At 43.8% G+C, this 15,984-nt stretch overlaps 1 protein-coding gene across 1 annotated transcript in view; it reads right to left on the bottom strand.

Moving 5' to 3' along the window:
- Positions 1-15,984, bottom strand: part of LOC5567617 (guanylate cyclase soluble subunit beta-1) — a 193,484-nt gene that overhangs the window by 30,707 nt on the left and 146,793 nt on the right. Inside the window, 9 exon segments of the mRNA XM_021840496.1 lie at positions 4-161; positions 451-997; positions 1,063-1,145; positions 1,205-1,364; positions 1,424-1,535; positions 1,590-1,925; positions 2,042-2,172; positions 2,174-2,561; positions 2,622-2,722. Of these exon segments, the coding sequence (XP_021696188.1) occupies positions 4-161; positions 451-997; positions 1,063-1,145; positions 1,205-1,364; positions 1,424-1,535; positions 1,590-1,925; positions 2,042-2,172; positions 2,174-2,561; positions 2,622-2,722 (2,016 nt within the window).

Genomic DNA, 15,984 nt, shown 5'->3' with positions numbered 1-15,984 from the left:
TACTTGTATGTCGTTTCACTGATGTTGATCTTCCCGTGGACTCCTGTCGTTTCCGTTCGACTAGTCAGGTTGACCGTGTTGCCGAACAGGCAGTAGCGGGGCATTCGGTTGCCGATCACTCCGGTGACCACTTCGCCCGAATGTATGCCAATTGTGATTTGCTGGAGAGGACGAGATGAATAGAAACGCCGTTAGAGTAAGGCTTATAGGATTTTTTTTATTATGAGTAACTCCCAAGAATTGTCATCTCAGAATAGGTGGTTCAACGGTACATTTTTACGACCGACCAAAACAGAAACGCTTTATAGACGGTTGCTCTTGGAACGAGCAAGCTTCACAATGCACAGTGTTCACATGGCCGACATTTGGCCGTCCCTTTCCATGTAATTTCTAGTAGTATTTATCTATCACATGCTTGTATATTCTAATATTTTTATTACAATTACTCACCACTGACTCCGACCCCATTTTGACGTTCCGCGCCATGTCCATCATGTCCAGCGCCAGTCGCGCTATACACTTGGCATGGTTCTCGCACTCGTCCGGCAGTCCTGACACGGCCATGTACTTGTCGCCGACCGTTTCTACCTTGTAGATGTTCGAGTTGCTCTTCGAATCCGTCAGCTCGTCGAACACCGTGTACAGCTCGTTGAGCATCTTGACGATCTTCATCGCGCCCTCGGCATCCGTGTTGGCCGAACAGTACTGCCCGAATCCCACGATACCGGAGAACATCAGGGTGACCGAGTCGTACCGCTTGGGCGCCACCGGCCGTTGATGCCGCAACTCGTTGGCCACAGTTTTCGGTAGGACCGAGTACAGCAGCCGATCGGTTTTCTGCTTTTCGCTTTCCAGATCCCGATAGGTTTGCTGCAGCCGATCGGTCAGGATCTCCAGGTTCGTGGTCAGTTTGTACTCGGCTTCGAACTGCTCGGACAGCAGGACCAGATCGCGGGACGCGTCGTGCAGCGGGATGTCCGAGATGTGAAGGCCTTTCCTGTTGGACGGAAAAGAGTTTTAAAAATTACGGAAGTTTTATCGACTGCGAGGAATCGCGCTTACTTGGTAAGATCGTTCAGGTTCATCACGCTGGGGTAGCACTGGAACAGGATAAGGTCCGACTCGGGGATATACATCATTTGACCCTGAAACAATAGAATAATGTTGATGGAAGAGTACTGGAGATCATAAAGGACGGTACGACCTTCAGTCTTAGGTATCTCTCGCTGATCGACATTACGCCCGCCTTGGTCTTGAGCACATAGATTGTGTTGATGTGGGCCAGGATATTCACGAAGCTGAGTTCCAGGTGGGGCCGAATCGCTTCGAAGATCGTCAACAGGCGGCAGTTTTGTTCGGAGATTCTAGAAAACAACTATGGTAAAAGCTGGATCGTATATCGGATAAAAATCCACCAACTCACTTGGGTATTACTCGGGAGACGGATTTACCCGCTTGTACGACAATCATATCCCGGTTGAACATTAGGTGAAAGGGAAATACTTTACAAAAGGTCGTCGGCGAGATCATTGGTTCTGTGAAGAAGATCAAGTGTTACTATAGCATGGATTAGTCCCAATAGATCATACCTTTTGCGACCAACTGGTAGTCGGTTTGTGGTTCCTTGTCCTCACTCCTTCGCGTTGGGGTCTTGGGCGCGGAGATTTCCGTGATCAGAAACTGGAAGTGGTCTGATCGCTCCACAGCGTGGCAAGCCTTTCCCGAAGTCGTCGACTTTGCCGTCGAGGGATGATTGCTATCACAATTATTGGTTCCGTTACTACTAGTGGTCGTTTGGCTATCATCATAGTACAGTCTACTATTGCTTCCGTTTTGACTACTACTTAAGCTATGTTTATTGCCATTGCAAGACGTAGGGTCGGTTCGGTATGCAAGCGTTGTCGAGCTTCTGGAGGTTGCTAAATCTACCAGGGAGTTACGTGGAAAGGTTACAGAAAAAAGAGAAATAGGAAGAAACAGGAATATCTACGTGTTAGAACTACAGTTCGTCTAGCGAAGGACATCGACGGGTTCAACGTACTATTCAGTCTATTCGATAGATAAGATTCACCGTACGTTTTAGACAATAGTATTCGTTTACATAGACCTAGGTTGGCCAGCTCTGGCACTGCTGGGTCCGCCGATGTGATGATAGGAACTGGTTTTGGAACTACTGGTGGAGGCGACTTCAGCTTCTCTTCGGGGTTCGAGGCGGGCACTTCTTATGGGGTCACCTTTCCGGCGGATGATCTTGATCTCTACGTCTACTCCGTGCAGTTTCGATGCAACGGCTTTGACAATTCCTATCACTATATGCTCCAGTCCGGGTCGTTCGGAGTAGTAGTGCAGCACCAGTTGGCCATCTGTTTCCGTACACCGGAACGAGGGTGCACGCATTCCCGGGTATAGTGTTCCGAGGTGATCGTGCAACGCGTCTAGATTTTGTAAAAAATCTCGAGGCGTTGCACCGAGCACCTGGAGGATTTTATCGTACCCCGAGTCTTGGCAGAACTCGAAAAAGGTTTTGCCGAACAATTCCAGGATGTCACCGGCAGGGATATCTGCAATAGTACATGAAGACTACAGTTATCTGCAATGGAGATCTATATGAAACATTTTACTCAGAATATCCACCGCAGCTTCTATCAGATTGTACGTGATGTCATCTTCGTAGATCTGGCGGACCAGAAATTGGCCCTCCATGCTGACCTGAGCCTTTTTCCTGTGGATGGAAGAAATAAGCATATTCAAATAAATACGAAGATGACTGTGCTGTGTAATCGAATTTCACGGGACTGCACATCGAGAACCTTCGCCCACGAATGAAACGTGACCTGAATTAGGGGAAAAGCTTTTTTTCATTCAACACCCCTTCTCCGTAACAGCTTATTGTCGAAATGACAGCAAAAAAAGAAATCCCAAAATGTCACGCACATTTTTAGCTCAGCCAGATGTCACTTGCAGAAAAGCACTTCATGAAGCCTCTCCTCCTGTCAACACCTTCTGAAGTACTACCCGAGAAGTCCATAATCGGCGCTTTAATTAAGAATCTTAAAGTATGGCATGATTTCATAATTATCTGTTTGCCAACCTGCTGTTGCTGGCGTTGGCACATAGAGGACGCTCCGCTGTGTCAAGATATTGCATAACAACAGGCTATTTGGCTCGGTCGACATCGTCCCTGGCAGTTGGCGCGGTTCGCTGCCTTCGATAGAATTCAGTAGAAAACTGTCCGCAAAAGGGGGATAGCGACGGCCTAATCGCATTATACCCTACTACTACTACTCTTCATGTTACTCACATCCTTTCCTGTCTTGTTCATAATGAAGGGGGGTTTGTCCAGTTAGTGGCTGATGTGGCGATATGCTATATAGTATACAAAACAGAGAATAATAAAAGCACAAACCATAATGTCCCACCCTGATCGTTGGAGGTTTTTCGGTTTGCCGGATGACTAGTTGGGCAGAGTGTGGGTTCCGGCAGTGTGTTCATTAGCTCTTCTATTAACGCATTAATGGGGGGATGGAGAGGCGAGATATCAATCAAGGGAAGTAGTTTCCGAGTTTTTTTTTTATATATCTACATGGCATCGAGGGGGTGGGGATAAACTTGAACTTGGGACGATATAAATCCTCTGACTGTGAATGGAGACGGAAACGCTAGCGGAAGTAATAATTGTGTTTGTGTTGTGTTCATAAAACTGATCCGATGGATTTTTCTGAAGGGTTTATCATCGCTCCAGTGAACGTTTTATTTCCGACTCGTAAATATCATCTAATGAGATAAATGCACCATGTAAACAGAGCTTGATTTATCGCTGATGAAAGAGATAAGCTGGGATTATGATTTTTCCTTGATTGACATCACTTTGATCTTATTGAATTTTTAAAATTAACAATTGTATTGCTTGATGACCTTTGTAGCCTTATAATGCCTGATGCAGCAACCTTTTTAATGCTCACTTCATCATCATTTTGCGCTTTGTTTAATACGATCTGCTTGATTTTTTTTCGTTCTTTCACTTTTCATTGAGGCTTCAAATAACTCTTAAGCGTTTGAGTACTTCCAGCGCCTAGGGGTTCCCAAGAGTATTTCATGGCTTTAGGTGTTTCTAAGTCCTTCCAAGCAAATTTCAAAGGCTTCTCAAGTATTTTCACTGATTTCCAGGCAGTCCAAAAGGCTGTCCAATATTTCCCAGGAAGTTTACAAGGGTTTGCTGGGATTCCTTATGGTTACAAGAGAACATTCAAGGCGTTCGTCGACACTTCAAACGAGTTTTCCAAGAAGTTTCAAGAGGTTCTTTAGAACCATTCATATACTGGAATTTACAGATATGTCCTGGTAGCTTCCCGGACAGATGGAAGGTGCAGAAGCTGGTGTTGCTGCCAAACCCGGGAAAACTGTCAGGAGTTTCTGCTTCATATAGACCAATATGTTAGCTGGATACTCTTGGCAAACTTCTGGAGAAGGTCATCCTCAGCAGGCTGACGATCTACACGGAAGGCGAGAACGGATTGTCGAAAAGACAGTTCGGATTCGGTAAAAATACTTCGACCGGTGAGTCATCGCGTGCGCGGAGAAAGCCTCCAAGCAGAAAGGAGAGGCAATCGATACTGCGCAGTGGTAACAATACAAAAACGCGTTCAACAGTGCCAGTTGGGACACTATCGCTGCAGCCCTACACAAAATGCGGGTTCCCGAATATCTCTGTAAAGTTCTGCAAAGTTACTTTCAGAACCGGGTACTGGTCTACGACACAAACCAGTCAATTGAAGTCAATTGAAGTCACGTCGGGCATTCTACAGGGATCCATACTTTGTCCAACATTGTGGAACATGATGTACGATGGAGTGCTAACATTCTCACTGCCGAATGGAGTCGAAATCGTTGGGTTCGCAGATGACGTCGTTCTTGCGATAACTGACGAGACTGCGGAGGAGATGGAGATGCTGACGGCGGAATCGCTAGACACCATTGAATCGTGAATGACTGGAGCAGTTGGCTCATCATATAACGGAGGAGGTACTGGTCAGCAAACTGCAAGGCGGTTCAGCAGTTGGAGATCAACGTCGGAGGACACGCAATCCCATAGAAACGCTCTCTAAAGCATCTTGGAGTAATGGTCGACGACAGGCTAAAATTTCAACAACTACGTAGACTATGCCTGCGATGTTTCGCGTGCTACTTGGGTAGATGGCACCTCCCTGAAACGGCGAGTGGTTTGATGGTACGGTTACCCGCGTCTCGTTAAAACCTTGGCAGGCCTCCAAGTATGTTCTAAAACCCGGCAGCTTAGCTGGTGGAGGAAGGCTCAGTTGAGCCTTACCTGACTTGCGCCGATCTGGCTCTGAAACTTGGCACCCCATAAGGGTCGCTCTAGCATGGCGTCACTGCGGCGACTACTTACGACGGGCGAGGATAGTGGCGTGGAGGGGGACCCACTAAAATGGAGAATATCCAACACAATGTCGATAAAATGGAGTTCAACACAGCAGGAGTCGAGGACGCGAGCGCGTTACAGAAAAGCGGTAAGGTGCTACGATCGTCGGTGCATACCACGGAGAACCTACCAAAGCATAGCAGTAGCTCGAAGCAATGTGAGACACAAGGACAACAAGGAGGATTAAGGATTCAGAATCCAGTTTACACACCGAAATCGTGTAAACAAAGCTGCTTAAGGAAAGCAACAACCTGAAGACTCTCGAGTTTAACGGAGGTGAAGAATACCCAAGTAACCACTAAGCTATATATGAATACTTTATGTTTGCTCTATAGTATGCTATCAGATTTTGTTTTAAAGTGACATAACCTTTATGAGCTTTATAAAGCATAATTAAAGTGGGAAAGGGCCCCACAACAACCAAATTAATGCAATACTTGGTAAAGCAGTTTTAATGCACAAGCCCTACTAAAGCATTTATGTTTGTATATTTAGGGTTCATGATGTATATTAGCTTAAAATAATATATGTTTAGGCTTGCGTTCAAAATAAACAAAACAATGAATCCATTGGCTACCTTAAAATGGTTTTCTTTACCATCTGAATGATTTTATTTTGTTGGAATCAGGATTCGAACCCACAACTAGGATGATGGTGTGCTGGATGCCTGGTGCGTTGGTGTCCTGTGCTAAAGCTGCTGATGTAATAAGGTAGGATAAAAGTTCCTTATAAACGAAGCCACTGTGTGTGTTAACATTACTATTCGCCCCAGTTATTACGAATAGAAAGAATTCTCTTCGGCGATTGATTTCCTTTCCTCACCAAATGAAACATCAATAGAAATAATTTGATCACCATTCTTTCTCGTAGAGGAAATAACAGAACGTAACCCACAAAACAAAGCCCTAGCGCATTAAACAGATTTCGGGGGGAGAGAAATTGATCGACATTTCCTCTCACTCCTTATGAATAAAAGAGTCTCATAGATAAAATAGAACAATTTTGAATGAATACATATATCCTTAGATCATGAAATGGGGGTTCGAAATGAAAGAGAGTCATTTCATTATTCTTCCATATCCCACAAAACGCAATGAGCGAGTGCAAACGTGCTCGATTGTCTTACTTATTTATTAACAGATTCGAGTGCGTTAATGAGGTTATGTAATCTTGTATGACAGCATAACTGTATATTCACTCTAAACGCTTAGCATAATGCTATATTAAAATAATGCTACAAAGCATTTGCAATGTTAATCAAATGCATCATTGCTTGACAGTTATTGAAATAAATGCATGATAACATTATTTAATGCAAAAAATGTTGACTTTCGACCAAATTAATGCAATGGTATAATGCTTGTGGTTACTTGGGTAGGGTCGATGAACTCATCCAGTTCGTCAAGGACCCGGCATAATGTGCATACCGCGATCAAGAGCAAAGCTGACGAGCATAAATCATCTGTCAACGCTGCTTTGAACGAGCAGAAAGCGCTGAGGATGAGCGCAGAGCTTGCCAAAAAGGCACTAAAAAAGGTTAAGGAGCAAACAGCGGCTGACTAGCTTAGGACCCCGAAGGTACGAGGTGACAGGACGAAGGTGACTTCCAAGCAGCGAGAGAGAGAGTCCCCAGGAGAAGAGCAAGTCCCCAAAAGCAGCACAACTAGCAAGGAAAAGATGTGCTGGAAAAGGATAGGAACGATGACGGATTGCAAACCGTCGTCAAAAATAAAAAAAGAAACAAAAAGAGGAGGTGGAGAAGAAAAAGGACGGGACGAAGAAAGCGAAGGCGTTCCCAGAAAGGGGAGATGCTGTTTGAGCTGAAGAGCGACCCAGCGATCACGAGCTCGGCCTATCAGAGGCTAGTCGCGAAATCTTTGGCGAACGAGGTGGATGTAAGAGCACTTACTCAGGAAGCAGTTATTTAGTGCAAATATCTGGACAAGATAACAACCGTGGAAGAGGTGAATGAGGAGCTGCTTAAGCAATGCAGTCTTGGAGAGGAGGCCATGGCAATCCGTCTGAGGAAGTCGTACGATGGCACACTGTGTGTAACGATTCGGCTACCAGTTGAAACTGCGAACAAACTGGTGGAGAAAGGCAAGATGAGAATTGGCTGGTCGATATGCCCACTGAGACTCGTCACACGAACGGATAGGCCACCGATGCGATGCTTCAAATGCATGGACTTTGGAAACCCGGTGACGAGCTGTACAGGTCCGGACAGAACCAAAATGTGCAGGAAATGAGAAAGAAAGAAAGAGGTTACTTTGGAAAGACTGCAAGAATCGACCAAAGTACTTGTTCTGCTCAACGGAGGAAAGAAACACCCATTCGATGGGCAGGTTCAATTGACGCGCGTACCAAAAGGCGATCGCAGCCCAACAGTAACGGAGGTAACGCAGATCAACCTGAATCACTGCGATACCGCACAGCAACTGTTGTGGCAATCGCCAGCAAAAACTAAAGGCTACGTTGCGATAATAGCCGAACCGTATCGATTACCACTTAATAAAGCCAATTGAGTGGCGGATAGCACAAGTGCAGCGGCGATACAAGTGACTGGTAGGTTTCCTGTCCAGGAAGTGGTTGCCAGCTCAAACGCGGGGTTCGTGATCGCCAAAATCAACGGAATTTGCTTTTGCAGCTGCTACGCACCTCCAAGATGGACGCTAGAAGAATTTAGTCGAATGTTGGAGGAGTTGACTGACGTAGGTAGGTGCTGATTGAAGGTGACTTCAATGCATGGGACGTGTAGTGGGGTAGCAGGGTAACCAATACCAGAGGTTACAACCTACTGGAGGCTCTAGCAAACCTAGATGCACGATTGTGCAACGAAGGACCTTTAGCGCATTTCGGAAAGACGAACGGGAGTCGATCATCGGCCTAACGTTTTGCAACATGAAATGAAGGGTAAGCGAAGAATACATTCATAGCGATCACCAGGCAGTTCGCTACAGGATTGGCTAGCGGAACACTGCGGCAGTGCAGAGGAACACAATTGGCAACTGGCAGTGGAAGACGAAGGCTTTCGACAAAGATCTCGTCGTTGAGGCACTTCGCACCGACAGCGATGCCCTGAACTTGGATGCGGTAGGACTGACAACAGCGATGGCAAGGGCATGTGATACAACGATGCCACGAAAACGGGAGCCCCGCAACGATCGACGTCCCGCGTACTGGTGGAACGAGGCACTCAACGCCCTCCGCGATGCTTGCCTTAAATCCAGGAGGCGTACCGAAAGGTCGTATTTCAAGCAGCCAGAGCTGCTTTCAAACGCAAAGCTGAGAAAGTCTGCTGAGTACTACTAGGCGAAAGTCAAGGGCTCATCAATGCTGGTTGAAACGTGTGCTGAAAAGCTGAGGGCCATTGTCGAAGGTCTCTTCCCAACGCATGATCTGACACCGTGGCACTCACACCGTATGTCGACGAGGAAGGAGCAAACGCCGAAGATCGTCAGGTCTCCAATGACGAGGTTGTAGCAGCGGCGGAAGCATTGAAGGTGAGGAAGGACCCCGGACCGGATGGAATACTTTATGTGGTACTTAAAGCGGCGATCCTAGCGTACCCGGATATGTTCCGGAAGATGATGCAGAAATGCCTGGACGAAGGCCATTTCCCAGATATATGGAAGATCCAGAAGCTGGTGCTGCTACCGAAGCCACAGAAACCACCATCATCATACAGGCCTATATGCTTGCTGGATACACTGGGAAAACTCTTGGAACGATGACTCGTTCAGGGTGGCTAAATTTACGGAGAACGAGCATGGACTATCAGAAAAGCAGTTCGGGTTCCGGAAGGGCAAGTCAATGGTAGACGCAATTCGGACGGTCCTGGAGAGGGCCGAGAAGCCATCGAAGCGTAAAAGGATATCGTTTACTGCGCCGTAGTTATGATACACGCTAAGAACGCGTTCAATAGCGCCAGTTAGGAGGCTATCATCACAGCACTGCATGGAGTGCGGGTTCCTGACTATCTATGCCGGATTCTGCAGTGTATGCAACCGACGCCGGCCGTAAGGAGTTAAGAGTAACGGGGAGTAGCAAACGCATACAGAACAATATCGTCGGAGGCAGTATGTGTGATCGCCGGGATGATTCCGGCTTGCATCACTCTGGGAGAAGACATCGAGTGTCACAAGACAGGTGAGGAAATTGGCGAGGATCGGTTCGCTGGACAAGTGGCGGCAAGAATGGGATGCCTGCGCGAAAGGTAGGTGGACCCACAGACAGGGAGACAGGTACTTCAAGCAGTACTTGCATCGGTTTGGCCACGCGCTGTCACCGTTCTGTCCCGTGTGCAATGGAAGCATCGGGTCGTCGAGGCGCTGCGCAGGTGACAATCTCCAATGCCGGGGAAAGCCATGAGGAGAAGGAAGCGAGAAGGGAAGAAGAGGATGAACGACGGAAGGAAATAAGCGGGGGAAGATGAAAAGGCAGTCTGCTCAACATGCAATAGCAAAAACCACCGGCAGACTGCGCAGAGTGCAAGAGCAGAGAGCGGGAAAACGTCAAGAGCGTAATAAAAGTGCAGATGCACAGCCCAAAACCTCATCCCCCGAATTAGTCGCATCTAGTGGAGTCCGTGGGGATCCAGGCTACCGCCGAAAATGAGGACTAGTGTTTAAGGGATAGGCACGCAAGTGAATCCCAAACAGTGCCAATTCTCCACAGATCAAGTTTTTTAAACTTTTTGATACCTCACTATAATAAAAAAAAATATATGTCCAGGTTCTACTCTTGAGAAGAGAGTTCACGATCATTAACGTGTACCGTAAAACGGGGTAACTTTGATAGTTTTTTTCGAAGAAAACTTCAATATTTATGCATTCTGTTTCAAAGAATTACAATTTATATTTTTAAAACAAGTACTGACATCCAAGCTATCGATTACACTTGATAGATTGCCAAAAGATTTATTCTGAGTGGATACATTATTTTTCATATAATTGAAAGTCGGTTTTCTGTTTTGGGGGTAACTTTGATAATGGAGTATAAATCGAACAAAATTGAATGAATAACGGAACATTTATAGGGTGTTGCATACCTCAAGGCGTGTAACGCTATATGGAAACTTCTGACTTAGATTACAAAAATGGTCCCAGTTTGTAAAAATGGTTTTCGCTAAGATATTTGAGACCGAATTGATGTTCTACTATAACTAGGCTGTCAAGAATAAGTGACGAACTCATTATGACTTCATCAAATAGTGATCTTAGAACAGATTGTTTGGAAGCGTTGCAAAATGCTAAAAATCTTGTAAGTTTTTAATATTTGCGTATAAATCTTCAAATGCACTTGATTCCAACGAAAATAGCTTTGACATGAAGTGTCATACTAATACTCTTTACATTTGCATGCGTTCGGCTTAACTGATTAACAGAAACTTCGTTATTTCGGTTATTGGTGCTGACGGTGGCAAACCGCGCGACGACTGGAAGGTTAAGTTCTTCGGGAATACCTTAGGGGACACTCCCATAATAAAAAAAAAACACTTTGACAATCCCAGGAATACTACAAGAGCTTCTAGAATATGGTATAAAATTCAATTAAATTCAAAAATGTTCTTTGAGTTCCCATTATATTCCAAGGATCCTAAGAATACTCCAGATATTCTTAGACAGCCTTTGCTTGGGCTTCTCCTCAGAAGCTTGGGATGCTTCTCACAGAAGCTTGGGAAGCTTCTCCCAGAAGTTTAGGAAGCTTCTCCCAGAAGTTTGGGAAGTTTCTCCCAGCAGCTTGGGAAATTTCTCTTAGAAGCATGGGAAACTTTTCCCAGAAGCGTAGGAAGCTTCTCACAGACGCTTGGGAAGCTTCTCCCAGCATTTTGGGAAACTTCTCTCCGAAACATGAGAAACATTTCCCAGAAGCTTGGAAAGCTTCTCACAGACGCTTGTGAAGCTTCTCCCAGAAGTGTGGGATGCTTCTCCCAGCAGCTTGAGAAGCTTCCCCCAGAAGCTCGGAAAGCTTCTCCCAGAAGCTTGGGAAGCTTCTCACGGAAGATTGAGAATCTTTTCTTGGGAAGCGAAGGTTCTCTCAGAAGCTTGTGAAGCTTCTCCCAGAAGCTTAAGAAGCTTCTCCCAGAAGCTTGAGAAGCTTCTCCCAGAAGCTTGAGAAGCTTCTCCCAGAAGCTTGAGAAGCTTCTCCCAGAAGCTTGAGAAGCTTCTCCCAGAAGCTTGGAAAGCTTCTCCCAGAAGCTTGGAAAGCTTCTCCCAGAAGCTTGGAAAGCTTCTCCCAAAAGCTTGGGAAGCTTCACCCAGAAGCTTGGAAAGGTTTCTCTCAGAAGTTTGGTAGGCTTCTCTCAAAAGCTTGTGAAGTTTTTTCCAGAAGCTTGGGAAGTTTCTTCCAGAAGCTCGGTTGGCTTCACCCATACTATCGGGAAGCTTCTCCCAGAAGCTTGGGAAGCTTCTCCCCTGATGAACCTCTCAAAGATTACTGGTTACGCTTAAAGATTCCAAAGTATTCAAAGGTCTTGATGAACTTCTTTTATATGCGTCATATTGAGTATGAAACTTGTGCAGTATAAACCTCAGAGAGATTACTGGTTACACTTGTAGATCTGATGGCTTCTTTCGCTTTCCAAGGACATTTTGGTAGAAGCTTTGCATATTAACAAAAGATACGTCTCTAGCCTTTAGTATATACGTCTACCGTCTAGATTTAAATTATGTTCTCCTCTTTTGATTGATACCCTAATATGTACAAAAGGTACCGCAGCTCCGTAGCCAAATACCTTTTATTCAGTCCCGAACCACTAATGACTCAATCACAACGATACGCAAGGTACGAGAGGGATAGTTTTGAGTCCAAATTACGTCAATTAAGATGATTAAGATTGCCTATCTACCAGCTCTGCGTTTCCCACCAGAGCTGGACAGTCCCAAAAAACTTATCTCCTTTCCAGTTCCCGTCGCTCCCTCAGCCCATTGCAAAGTTAACTAGCTCAAAATTAGATAAAAGCCTAATCAAATCAGAACTCTACGAGAGAACTTTTCGACGCCCTCCAACCATATCGTTCAGGATGATGTGCTGGGCAGCATAGGCGTAAATGGCCATCAGTCCTAGAGGGGTCATGGCCCCTTCGCATTGGAGGTGGTAGAATGTTAATTTGACTATTGATCTGAACATCTAGACTCAACGGAATTCTTGAATAACCCTAATAAGCCGTTGGACTCCAAACTTTATAGAATTTGTTTGCTTGTGTTTGTATGGGTATGTACCTTATTCATAGAAGTTCGAGAGATCTCTTTATCTACGTCTGTAGATACGAAGGCCTTCACTCACAGAAGTTTTTGGATAAATATTAACAACCGCTGATTTGAAATTTTGACACGACGTATTTGGTTGGGATGTGAGCCTTATCCAATATCATCTAAAAGGTCACTGGTTATGCGTGTAGATTTGAAGTCCTAAATTCAAAGGAGTACCTGGATAACCTGAGATAGACGTAGAACTAAAAACATATTTTTTTGATCCTACGTGAGCATGAATTGCAATGAAATTCCATTTCGCCGATTGGGGGTGACCTGCCCCCCCCCTTCTTTACGCCAATGCTTTTCAGAGAAGGGGGCGGCAGACTACCGACGACAGGACACAACGGCATGCTGCCGTTGGCGATGTTGGGTGAAAAAGTTTGTATTTTTGCTTTCATCGATTTGTTTGATTCAAATTGTTCGAGGGGAGAACGACCGATGATGATGGGGCTGGGTGTGGTGCGATGAATTCGTTAGCATCATAGAGGAAATTGTATTGCTCTTTCATTACTTTGGAACACTTCAAAGAACTCGGAAGAATTTCATGGGGAACCGTCGTCGTCGTCGTCACCGGAAAGGATGGGTCTGCGAGTTTCGGAGTACCACAGTAACTTTACGTTCCATTCGCAGTGATTGGCTCCAATCACTTACTCAACAAATTTGACTCGTCTGAAGAAGTTTTGAAGTGAGCCGGTCTTCCTGCGGGCAATTCGTTAGCTTCATTAGGTTTGAGTGGGGAACAAGTAGTACAAAGCCATGGCGTGGTTCGGAGTTATTTAATTACGAGACTGTGATGCGGTGATGGAAGTGATTGTTAAATTTTCTTTCTGAGAAAAATCATTATCTTAACTTTAAGCAGATTTTCGAGTTTTGGATTAGATTCCACAGAATTTTATTTCAAACACTTCTTCAAAATTTTCACAGAAATTGTTTCGACAATCTTTCGATGAAATTCATGCAGAAATGGCTGAAGCCATCTCTGGTGGATTTCTTTGACAAAGGTTTTATGGAATTCCTGAACTTAGTTATTTCTGATGCAGTCGAGCACTCGACACTGAAGAAATCTGTAAGTCGCAGACGAAATAGGCCTATCCGTCAAGATAAGCAACACATATTAGAGTTTAAAGGTATTTGCTCACCTTAGTAGTGATTTTAGTATTTTTTTTTTCAAAAAGTGAAGTGTTAAAGTTCAATTTGTTGTTTTAAACATACTTTAATAATCCCTCCCCTAAATTTAATATAGAAAAAGTGTAGGATAAACTTGATCCCTGAAACAGAGAATTGCGAAGTTGTTATTTTTCATAACGATTTGTTTTTCTGAAGATGACTACCATGTTTTAAATATCATTGGTGACTTTTATTCACCAAATGCTTGGAGAAATCGCTATCTATGAAGCAATTTATGCAGAATTAACGAAAAGAGGAATCGAAACCAAACCTCACATTTTCATCGGCATAGATCTGGAGAACCGAACATCTGTTTATGCTGAAAACTTGATCGACTGCTTACCACCAGCTAGTAACCAATTGATCAACTTTTTGACTTGAATGAACGTTCGGTTCTCCGGTTTGTGCTCTTTAACATTTGAGGTTTCGCTTCACCTTAACTGGGAAAATCTATAAAGACTTCATTATACAAAGTCCATAAGGAATTACCGAAGGATCCATCTAATGGTATTTAAAGAGAATCCTGAAGATATCCTTGTTGAAATTTTTGGGTTAATTCATAGCTGAAAAATTTCAACACAACATTGTGACTGTGATTTTTTTTTGCATTTTGCACGTTCTTTCTGATTCTGCCGTGTGCCTTTCATTCGTAAGAGCGGGAGAGAGGTAAACTAGAGCACTCACTCACTTGCGGCTGGTTGATGCTGATGTTTGAAAGTTATAGATTTCCTCTCAGTTTTCTATAAATGAGAGAAATTACTACGGTTTAATAAAGGATGCTCAAAAGTAAACGCTTGACACAAGTGGCTTGTCAGTGCGGGCAGTGTGTGAAATATTTGTAATGTCGGTCGGTCTCTCATGAATACGGCACTCAGTCGCTGTCAGTTCTCACACTGTGCAACTGAATGCAAGTTCCGCAGCCGTTTTGTTTCGCTTGAAAGTTGTTTACTGGATTTAAAACTGGGTTAACTTCAGTAGAAGTTCTTGGAATATTCCATGCTAAGCTTCTTGATATACCTCCTGAAGATTTTCTGTTGTTTCGAAATAATTATCAATAAGGAAACTTAGTTGAGACCCACAGAGGTAATACTTGGCAAAGCCGTAGCGTTGCTTCTTGGCACCCTTGGAAAATCTCCATTTTTTAACCCCTAGTCAATGACAAGATCAAAATATTTCTTTGTTTATTGTTTTGTGAAACAAATTTCTGTCAAACATTCTACAAAAATTGCAATTTTTGAAATTTTATGAATATTTCAGCAGAATCTCGAATATATGAAGGAATCTTCAGAGAAATGCCTTGGCGGATGTCGAAATTTTGAGGAGTTATTTCTGATGGATTTAATCAGTGACAAATACTTTGTTCACAGTGAAGCTAAGAAAAGTTTAAGACCAATGGAATCTTAGGCTGGAAATAGAAAGGAAATATATTAAATTTGAAGGGCCCAAACGCAAAGAAGTGTGACATTTTGGATGGTTTTGAGCTGAGCATAAAAAAATCCACTTTTTCCAAGCTTTCTTACAATATTTTTTCCGAGCAATTTTTCCTAGCAACAGTAAAAAATATAATTTTTAGAATAAAGAAAAATGCTGAAAAAGCTCAGATTGTCTCAAAATTTGGGTTTTGTCTCTGACTCCCCTTTGCTTCTAATCCCCTCATTGTCATGCCAGTCGTTACTACGAGACTAAGAATGCTCTTTCAGGGTATCTACTCATTAACAGAATTGAAATTCCCTGATAGTTCCAGTTTTTCCAGGTTGAATAAAAATATGAACCTGACAGGAACTAACACTTTTTGTTTTGAATTCTTTGTGACATTACGTTTAATATTACTGCTCGTTTTACTATAGTTTTCATTCACATTGCATTTCAAAGATCTCTTTAGGGGGTTGATTAGTGATTTTCTACGAACTTTCTAAGTAATTCTTCCTAGAATTTCGTTTTAGATACATTTAAAAATTCAATTTGGAATTTTTCTATGGATAGCCACATAAATTACTACGTCCGAATATCGATGGGTTCAAAAATTAATAAAATATTTGTGTCGGTCTTAGAGGAAATGGTGGTGAAATAAACACCGCGTCTCTTACGAAGCAAAAACAAATTTCAATGATTTTTTATCAC

The sequence above is a fragment of the Aedes aegypti genome, chromosome 1, assembly GCF_002204515.2.
Source record: "Aedes aegypti strain LVP_AGWG chromosome 1, AaegL5.0 Primary Assembly, whole genome shotgun sequence".
Taxonomy (NCBI): domain Eukaryota; kingdom Metazoa; phylum Arthropoda; class Insecta; order Diptera; family Culicidae; genus Aedes; species Aedes aegypti.
This window is presented reverse-complemented; position numbering and strand designations above follow the sequence as displayed.